The sequence below is a fragment of the Nerophis ophidion genome, linkage group LG15 (genome assembly GCF_033978795.1).
Source record: "Nerophis ophidion isolate RoL-2023_Sa linkage group LG15, RoL_Noph_v1.0, whole genome shotgun sequence".
In the NCBI taxonomy this organism is placed as follows: Eukaryota; Metazoa; Chordata; class Actinopteri; order Syngnathiformes; family Syngnathidae; genus Nerophis; species Nerophis ophidion.
In genome coordinates this window covers 44,014,644-44,025,498 of record NC_084625.1, presented here as the reverse complement: position 1 = coordinate 44,025,498, position 10,855 = coordinate 44,014,644, and the positions used below count along the sequence as shown (strand labels likewise).

The following is a 10,855-nucleotide window of genomic DNA, read 5'->3' as shown; positions in this document are numbered from 1 at the left end:
CCGATCCGTTGTGGTGAAGAAGGAGCTGAGCCGGAAGGCAAAGCTTTCACAATACCGGTCGATCTACGTTCCCATCCTCACCTATGGTCATGAGCTTTGGGTCATGACCGAAAGGATAAGATCACGGGTACAAGCGGCCAAAATGAGTTTCCTCCGCCAGGTGGCGGGGCTCTCCCTTAGAGATAGGGTGAGAAGCTCTGTCATCCGGGAGGAACTCAAAGTAAAGCCGCTGCTCCTCCACATCGAGAGGAGCCAGATGAGGTGGTTCGGGCATCTGGTCAGGATGCCACCTGAACGCCTTCCGGGGGAGGTGTTTAGGGCACGTCCAACCGGTAGGAGGCCACGGGGAAGACCCAGGACACGTTGGGAAGACTATGTCTCCCGGCTGGCCTGGGAATGCCTTGGGAACCCCCGGGAAGAGCTAGACAATGTGGCTGGAGAGAGGGAAGTCTGGGTTTCCCGGCTTAGGCTGCTGCCCCCGCTACCCAACCTCGGATAAGCGTAAGAAGACTGATGGATGGATGAATGAACTTGTTTATGTTAATCAATTCATGGTATAAATATATACTATCAGCATATGGATGGATCGATGTATTAGGATTGATTGATTGATTGATTGATTGATACTTTTAATGGTAGAATGCACAATCCAGTACACATTCTGTACAATTGACCACTAAATGGTAACACCCGAATATGTTTTTCAACTTGTTTAAGTCGTTAATCAATTCATGGTAAACAAATAGATAGATAGTACTTTATTGATTCCTTCAGGAGAGTTCCTTCAGGAAAATTAAAATTCCAGCAGCAGTGTACAGAGTTGAGATCAATTAAAAAAAAAAAGTAAATAATGGGGGTTTAAAAGGAAACAAAATAGAGAAATATTACAAAAAAAAATAAAAACAATGCATAGGCTTCTGCCCCCGCGACCCGACCTCGGATAAGTGGAAGAAAATGGACTGATTGATTGAGACTTTTAGTAGTAGATTGCACAGTACAGTACATAGCATAATTGACCACTAAATGGTTTTTCAACTTGTTTAATTTGGGGTCCACGTTAATCAATTCATGGTATAAATATATACTATCAGCATATGGATGGATGTATTAAGATGTGAAACTATTAGGTAACAGATACTCTATTTAAATTGTATTTTTTTCTCAAGACATTTGACACTGCCAAAGCAGGAAGGACAATTTCGACCAATCAGAAGAGCTAACATGTGATTGACATACGCGCCGACCAATCAGGAGGCGGCCTTGTAGTCACTAGGTGGTCTCTACGCCATCGGCATTAGTAGAGCCTGGGCTAGATCGGACATTACAAGATAGTGTTATTGAGCAACAACCATTTCCGCCTTCTAAACATTTAACTCGCTCGCGTTCGCCTTTCCCCGCAGGTCGAGTCGCTTGTTCCCACGGCGACTTGATCCCAACATTACGCGTTTTTAGTCCACTTAGGTCGGAAGGGATGCCGCCAAAGACCCACTCCGACGGGCGCAAGCACTCACTGGATGTCATCTCGTCGCATTTAATCGGAAAGAGTAGTTTTTCTATAAACTTAAGCAGCCTCCGAGCCGCGCAGCATCCACCCACAGCGACGCTTCACTAAAGCGCGGCAAGAAAACACGGCTAGCGGTTAGCATCAGCCCGGACCGAAACAAGCTGATAGGCCTCCACAGCGACACTTTTGTGGGAGTGCGTCTGCTTCTCTGCTGGTGGAGTTCATTCGTAAGTCCTTTTTTTTTTTTTTTGGCTAAAAGTGACATCTGTTAGTCTTTACTTTCCTCCAGGAACACCTTTTGTTTGTACGCAGGGTGGGGGAGGGGCTCGGAGATTGCATGTCATGTCCACGGCGCCCACAAGGTGGCGGTGTGGCTGTGTTTACTGCACTGTGTAGTAAACAAGACATTTGTGTTCTTTTTCTTAATCCTGCATGCTGCTTTCACTTCTTATTTCAACTCTACAAGTACAAATAAAGCAGGGGTCACCAACGCGGTGCCCGCGGGCACCAGGTCGCCCGCTGGCCTGTTCTAAATATAGCTCAAATAGCAGCACTTACCAGTGAGCTGCTTCTGTTTTTTAAATTGTATTTATTTACTAGCAAGCTGGTCTCGCTTTGCTCGACATTTTTAATTATAAGAGGGACAAAACTCAAATAGAATTTTAAAAATCCAGGAAAATATTTTAAAGACTTGGTTTTCACTTGTTTAAATAAATTCATGTATTTTTTTTACTTTGCTTCTCATAACTTTCAGAAATACAATTCTAGAGAAAAAATTCTACCTTAAAAATGATTTTAGGATTTTTTTTAAAACGTATACCTTTTTTACCTTTTAAATTCGTTTGTCTTCTTTCCTGACAATTTAAATCAATGTTCAAGTACATTTATTTTTTATTGTAAAGAATAATAAATAAGTTTTAATTTAATTCTTCATTTTAGCTTCTGTTTTTTCGACAAAAAATATTTGTTAACTATTTCTTCAAACTTATGATTAAAATAAAAAAAAATTAGTCTGGCAGATCTAGAAAATCTTTAGAATCACATTTAAATCTTATTTCAAAGTCTTTTGAATTTCTTTTAAATTTTTTGTTCTGGAAAATCTAGAATAAATAATGATTTGTCTTTGTTAGAAATATAGTTTGGTCCAATTTGTTATATATTGTAACAAAATGCAGATAGGATTTTAACCTATTTAAAACATGTCATCAAAATTCTAAAATTAATCTTAACCAGGAAAAATGACTAATGATGTTCCATAAATTATTTTAATTTTTTCAAAAAGATTCGAATTAGCTAGTTTTTCTCTTCTTTTTTTCGGTTGAGTTTTGAATTTTAAAGAGTCGAAATTGAAGATAAACTATGTTTCAAAATTAAATTTTCATTTTTTTCCTGTTTTTCCTCTTTCAAACCGTTCAATTAAGTGTTTTTTTCATCATTTATTCTCTACAAAAAAACCTTCTGTAAAAGGAAAATAAATGTATGATGGAATGACAGACAGAAATACCCATTTTTATATATATATGTATATATATATATATATATATATTAAAAGTAAGTTAAGCATATTGGATATTTCTGGCAATTTAAGTGTGTATCAAACTGGTAGCCCTTCGCATTAATCAGTACCCAAGAAGTAGCTCTTGGTTTCAAAAAGGTTGGTGACCCCTGCTCCACACGCTGTAAGTTTTTGCTGTTGTCCAGCATTCTGTTTTTGTTGACTTTGTAGCCAGTTCAGTTTTACTTTTGTTTTACATTGCCATCACTATGCTTCAGTGCCTTTTCCTAGCGGGACTTGCCTTTTGTTAATTTTTGGTTTAAGCGTTACATACCTTTTTTACCTGCACGCTGTCTCCCGCTTTGCTCTGCATATTGGGATCAGGACAAACCATCCTCGACGCGTTTCGACCATGAAGAACGCAGAGTTGTAATATAATTACAACACTTTATGTACATATTTATATGATATTTGCATATTTATATAATATGTAACTACAAGCTCCATTCACAGACAGAGTCCCATTGCTTTTATGAGCGGTCAAGCGAGTCAAAAGTCAGAAAAAAAATTAAAAAATGTAATTATTTTATTTTTATTTAAAAACATTTATTTTTTTTGTGGCGGCCGTATTTCTTTCGTGGCGGGCCGCCACAAATAAACGAATGTGTGGGAAACCCTGACTTTCTTAATCCTGCATGTTACTTTCACTTGTTATTTCAACTCTACAAGTACAAGGAAACAAATGTTATTTTGTTGTGGTTTCCAGAGAACTGCAATGAAGCTGCTGGAAAACTCCAGTTTTGAAGCCCTCAGCTCGCGTCTGTGTGCAGAAACAGGAGAGTCTCGCATTCTTGGAAGGTAACTTTACTTTGTCATGATTGTCATTGTTAATACGAGTATTATTGGAGCAACACGGGTGTTGGTAACCATGTGTGTAATGGGGCCAGTAGAGCATCAATGTGGCCGCACGAGATAATCTTTAACTTTTCTTTGGATCACGTGAGACTAGGGCTGGGCGTTACGGTCTTTTTTTAATATCTCAATATTTTTAGGCCATGTCACGATACACGATATATATCTCGGTATTTTGCCTTAGCCTTGAATTACCCACTTGATACATATAATCACAGCAGTATGATGATTCCATGTGTCTACATTAAAACATTCTTCTTCATACTGCAGTAATATATGCTACTTTTAAACTTTCATGCAGAGAGGGAAATCCCAACTAAGTCAATTTACCAGAACTGCATTTATTAAATAGTTGTCAAGCAGTGGCACAAACATTCATGTCATTTCAAAACAGAAAGTGAAAGACTGTCAGAGACATTTTAAAACAAGTGCATGATGTCACTGAGATGACATATCAAAACAACACTAAATTAAAGTGCACTTTTTGTACAGAACGCCACTACAATAGTTAAAAACAAATAAAGTGCACTTTTGTGCATGATGTCACACAAGATATTTCAATAACTGTCAAATAAAAATGAGCTGCATAATAAGAAATCAAATAGAGTATGTCCTTCGCTATGTGGTAGGTTCCTGTGGACGTTATGTCCTGTTTTTGACTATTTTTTTCATAAGGTGTTGATGTGGAAATGGTTGCTTCGGCATTTTTGTGGGCGTGGCACCGAATGGAGATGTTGACATGCAGAGTTTCAAGCACTCTTCATTCTCTAGCGGGTGACTTTACAAATGATGCTACATATTAATAGTAATGATACTTTTTGTAGCAACGCTTTTGCACCACACTTGACAAATTACGGTTGTCTGTTCGACATATTCCCACTTGAAGCTAAACCCTTTGCTGTTTTTCTTGGGAATTAATTCTTCCTTCATATGTTACCAGATTCGCACCTTCTTTCTCTCGTATTACCCACTCGCACCACAGCTAACGTTACCCATGCCGCTACCTGTCTGCTCCGCGAGGGCGTATACGAATGTGACGTATGTAAGAAGGTGCGCTTGTTTTATGTCTCTGTGAGAAGGAGAGACAAGAAAGAGTGAAAAGAGCCTGTAGTGTAATGCCCGCAGCTAAAAGCAACTGCGTGAGAACGTATACTCGAATATCACGATATAGTCATTTTCTATCGATATACTCGATTTATCGAGTATATTGATATATCTCCCAGCCCTATGTGAGACGCCAGCTTTGTATTACTTAGAACAGGGTTTCCAACAGGGACTGGTTTAATGTATGCATTATTTTTACAGAGCGGCTTTCTACTTGTGGGGAAAAAAATGAGCCTTTGGCTACAATTTGTTACATTATCCTGACTCACTGGCCTAGTGGTTAGAGCATGGGTGTCAAACTCTGGCCCACGGGCCAAAAATGGCCCGCCGTGTAATTTAATTTGGCCCTTGAGGCAATATCTAATTAACATTACAGCTGGCCCGCCATTATTACACAGCAGCGGTGCCGCTAGGGATTTTGGGCCCCATGAAAAGAATATTTACAGGGCCCCCAACACATAATTTCATCATCATTAGGGGCCTCTCCATCATGGGCACCTAGAATCCGTCTCCTTTACCTCCCCCTTTTCGGCGCCCCTGGCTGTAACAAAGCAATTTCTCACACTTATCAATCCTCCTGAAATTCAGTGCCCCTCCCGAAATTCTCCCGGGGCAAGCAAGCATTCTCCCGATTTTCACCTGGACAGCAATATTGAGGGCGTGCCTTAAAGGCACTGCCTTTAGTATTCTCTACAACCTGTCGTCACGTCCGCATTTCCTCCATACAAACAGCGTGCAGGCCCACTCGCATAATATATGCGGCTATTGCACACATTTAAGTGAATGCAAGGCATACTTGGTCAACAGCCATACAGGTCACACTGAGAGTGGCCGTATAAACAACTTTAACACGGTTACAAATACGCGCCACAGTGTGAACTCACACCAAACAAGAATGACAAACACATTTCGGGAGAACATCTGCACTGTAACATAACATAAACACAACAGAACAAACAACCAGAACCCCTTGCAGCACTAACCTTTTCGGGGCGCTACAATATATTTTGATATTTACCTCAGAAGGCTGCAAATAGAAGAGGCATTAAATTTGTATTTACATTTTATTTGATATGCCATTGCTATTTTTTAATTATTATTATTATTTGAAACTCGATTTTGCGTGTCACTATAAAGTTATATAAGCCTTGCTTGTTCAATATTCAATGCAAAACTTGTTTGGGTCCCTATTAAAAGGTTAATTTGTTCAACCTTGGCCCGCGGCTTTGTTCAGTTTTAAATTTTGGCCCACTCTGTATTTGAGTTTGACACCCTTGGGTTAGAGTTACTTCCTGAGATCGGTAGGTTGAGTTAATACCAAAGACTATAAAAATGGGCCCCATTACCTCCCTGCTTGGCACTCAGCATCAAGGGTTGGAATTGGGGGTTAAATCACCAAACAAGATTCCTGGGCGCGCCCACCGCTGCTGCTCACTGCTCCCCTCACCTCCCAGGAGGTGATCAATCAAGGGTGATGGGTCAAATGCAGAGGACAAATTTCCCCACACCTGGTGTGTGTGTGACAATCATTGGTCCTTTAACTTTATATATGTCCATTAATGTGCACTGTCCCATGTACTATAACAAAGGAGTTGTTGGTGTGTTTAGTGGGACTGGCGAAAGTTAAGTGGGAGAAAATGCAGTAGTTTATTAATGAATTATTGTTTTTGGTGGCGCTGTCCCCGCCTCAGAACACCGGCCTCACAGACCAGTAGCGGTCCCAGGACCAGTGTCTGGGGACCCACGACTTAGAATACACACACGCTATTTAAGTGTGTTAAGCTGGTGTTTAACTGTTAAATGGATTAGTCCGCTGTCCATGTCCTCATATTTAAATGTTCACTACAAATTGTGTCCAAGCCAAGCAGAAATCTACTTTCAGTATTTTTATATGAATTGGTGTATCTCAACAGAAGTAAATTGAATTGTGTTTCATTATCTGTGTAGTTGCAGATGAACACACGTCATTTTAAGGATACTCAAAGAAACAGTAATTTGCAGTGCAAAATTATCAGTAATTGATACTATTACAATCCAAAACTAACTATCCATCCATCCATTTTCTATCGCTTATTCATAATCCAAACTTAGATCAATGATTAATTAGTAGCCCAAACCAAAACCTGCATTAAGTGTCACTAAAATGCAGATGTAACTAATTAATAGTACAAAAGTAACTGCAAACACTTAACAGGAATTATTAGTACAAAAATAAGTAATTTTGACTAAAACATTATTGGTTGTTTGAAGTACAAAACTAACATTAATTGTGATTAAATATTTAATAATTAAATAATAGTCCAAAAATAATCCATTGTAACTAAAAACAGAAAGGAAATTAATTAATATTACAAACCAAGTCGTTGTAACAAACTGTCAACAATGATGAATTAATAATAACAATAAACGCTAACAATAATGGGTTACTGTACATATTAAATCTTAACTGAAATGATTAAAAACACAGTATACATTTAAAACCGACAACAGTTATACATTATTAAAATGCATTATATAATGAATTATCGGTAATAAACTAAAAAGTAATTAAATAGTAACAAAAATTGTACCAGTAATTACAGTATTAATAAAATGCTAACACTGATTAACTAATTAAAGTCTAACATTGGATTATCGTCTCAATATAACGCAATAATTAATAAAAATGCCAACGGTAATTAATTACTCTATTAATAAAATGCTAACAGTAATGAAACATACTGAATTAATTAAGTGCTAACTGTAATGAATCATAAATAAAAATATCAGTGATAAATTACTGTGTTAATAAAAATGCTAACAAAGATGAATTAATCAAACACAGGATGTGAATTACTGTATTAATTAAAAAAACGCTAACAGTAATGGGTTACTGTATTAATAAAATGCTAACTTAAGTCAAATATTAAAAGACAGTACAAATTAAAAATGCCCACAGTAATAAATTATTAAAATGCATTATATAATGAATTATTACCGGTAATAAAACTGCTTAAAGTAATTAAATATTCTAAGAAATTGTAACAGTAATTACATGATTAATAAAATGCTAACAGTGACAGGACATTAAAAGACTAACTTAATGAATCACTGACTTGATATAACATGAGCATTAATAGAAATGCTAACAGTAATTAATTACTCTATTAATAAAACGCTAGTAGTAATGAAATATTAAACATACGGTAGTAATAAAATGCTAACCGTAATGAAGAATTCATAAAAGTGCTAACAGTGAAAAATTACTGTATTAATAAAAATGCTAACAGTGATTAATTATTAATTATACGAAGGACATGAATTACTTAATTAAAAAACACTAACAGCAATGGTTACTGTATTAATAAAATGCTAACAGAAATAAATGATTAAAACACAGTATGATTTGAAAATGCCGACGGCAGTTATTTATTACTGGTAATAAAACTGTTAAAAGTAATTAAGTACTATGAAAAATTGTAACAGTAATTACAGTATTAATAAAATGCTAACAGTGACAGGACATTAAAAGGCTAACTAAATAAATTACTGTCTTAATATAACGCAAGCATGAATAAATATGCTAACAGTAAATAATTACTCCAATAAAAAATGCTAATTGTAAGGAAATATTAATAAAACGCACTGGAATGAATTAATAATTAAACCAAGGACATGAATTACTGTTACTAAAAGCACTAATAGTGATAAATGAGTATAAACACTTTGTTTTTTGGGGGGAATTTATTACCCTTAGTTTTTCAAACTTGTCCATTTTTATGAATGTTTCATTACTGTTAGGATTCATTCAACTTTGTGTGTGCTGTGTGTCTAGGTTGTGGTCAGTGTTTGTTGACATTGTTGTGATGTAGACACCCTAAAAATACTTGTCCTTGCATAACCTTGGCTGTAATGCCAGAATGTTCTCTGTGGATTGCAGCCCCCCCCCTTTAAACCTTACCTTGTTTTCTTTTCACTTCTTGCTGCCACTTCTTTAAAAGTTTGATTATTAAAGGCCTACTGAAATGAGATTTTCTTATTTAAACGGGGATAGCAGGTCCATTCTGTGTCATACTTGATCATTTCGCGATATTGTCATATTTTTGCTGACAGGATTTAGTAGAGAGCATCGGCAATAAAGTTCGCAACTTTTGGTGCTAAGAGAAAAGCCCTTCCTCTACCGGAAGTCGCAGACGATGACGTCACATGTTTGATGGCTCCTCACATATTCACATTGTTTTTGATGGGAGCCTCCAACAAAAAAGTGCTATTCGGATCGAGAAAACGACAATTTCCCCATTAATTTGAGCGAGGATGAAAGATTCGTGTTTAAAGATATTGATAGTGACGGACTAGAAAAATAAAAAAATAAAAATGCGATTGCATTGGGACGGATTCCGATGTTTTTAGACACATTTACTAGGTTAATTCTGGGAAATCCCTTAACTTTCTATTGTGTTGCTAGTGTTTTAGCTAGTTTAATAGTACCTGATAGTCGGAAGGGTGTCTCCACGGGTGTCTTGACGCGCAGTGTCTCAGGGGAGTCGACGGCAGCTATGGACGGCACAAGCTCAGCTTTTCTCCGGTAAGAACTGACTTTTTAACCACAATTTTCTCACCGCAACCTGCTGGTTGACATTTGGTCGGGATCCATGTTCTCTTGACCGCGCTCTGATCCATAGGAAAGTTTCACCTCCAGGAATTTTAAACAAGGAATCACTGTGTGTTTGTGTGGCTAAAGCTTCTCAACTCCATCTTTCTACTGTGACTTCTCCAATATTAATTGAACAAATTGCAAAAGATTCAGCAACACAGATGTCCAAAAAACTGTGTAATTATGCCGTTAAAGCAGACGACTTTCAGCTGTGTGTGTGTGCAGCGCTCATACTTCCTAAAAACCCGTGACGTCTTGCGTACACGTCATCATTACACGATGTTTCGAAGACGAAACTCCCGGGAAATTTAAAATTGTAATTTAGTAAATTAAAAAGGCCGTATTGGCATGTGTTGCAATGTTAATATTTCATCATTGATATATAAACTATCAGACTGCGTGGTGGGTAGTAGTGGGTTTTAGTAGGCCTTTAATATTATTATTATTATTATTGTTGTGGCAGGATCGAGAGCTACTCGTGCAAGATGGCGGGCGACGACAAGCACATGTTCAAGCAGTTTTGCCAGGAGGGGGAGCCTCACATCCTGGAGGCGCTGTCCCCGCCTCAATCCACCGGCACCACCAGCCCCTCGCCGTGAGTGCCGTCCCTCGTAATCGGCGTGGCCCCGCCCCTTTGACGGGACTAAAAGGTGTGTTGTGCAGGCTCGCCAAGAGCAGCGAGGACGGGGAGAACCCTCTGAGCGACAAGTGCTGCAGGAAGACACTCTTCTACCTTATCACCACGCTCAACGAGTCCTTCAGGCCCGACTACGACTTCAGCGCGGCACGTGCCCACGAGTTCAGCCGGGAGCCCAGCCTCAACTGGGTGAGGGGCGCGGCGGCCATCTCTTTCAGGCGTTGACGAGCACAAAAAGTGTGACGCCTATCATGTGTTCTCCCTCCAGGTGGCCAACGCCGTCGACAGCAGCCTGTTTTCTGCCGTGGGCGAGGACTTTAACTCTGTGGGGCCCGAACTGTGGAGCGCCATGGACCAGGAGATCAACCTGCAGGCTTGTGACATCTACAGGTGGGATAGAACAGTGGTTCTCAAGTGGGGGTACTTGAAAGTATGCCGAGGGGTACGTGAGATTTCTAAAAAATATTTAAATAATACTTCAGTAAAATATGAATGTGAGTTCATAAACTGTGAAAAAGAAATGCAACAATGCAATATTCAGTGTTGATAGCTAGATTTTTTTGTGGACAT

At 38.4% G+C, this 10,855-nt stretch overlaps 1 protein-coding gene across 1 annotated transcript in view; it reads left to right on the top strand.

Annotated features, from left to right (window-relative positions):
• Positions 1-1,272: 1,272 nt before the first annotated feature.
• maf1b (MAF1 homolog, negative regulator of RNA polymerase III b) overlaps positions 1,273-10,855 on the top strand; it is a 16,749-nt gene continuing 7,166 nt past the window's right edge. Inside the window, exons 1-5 of the mRNA XM_061922223.1 lie at positions 1,273-1,731; positions 3,766-3,857; positions 10,112-10,243; positions 10,312-10,474; positions 10,554-10,675. Of these exons, the coding sequence (XP_061778207.1) occupies positions 3,775-3,857; positions 10,112-10,243; positions 10,312-10,474; positions 10,554-10,675 (500 nt within the window). The 5' untranslated portion in view covers positions 1,273-1,731; positions 3,766-3,774. The remainder of the gene's footprint in view (positions 1,732-3,765; positions 3,858-10,111; positions 10,244-10,311; positions 10,475-10,553; positions 10,676-10,855) is intronic.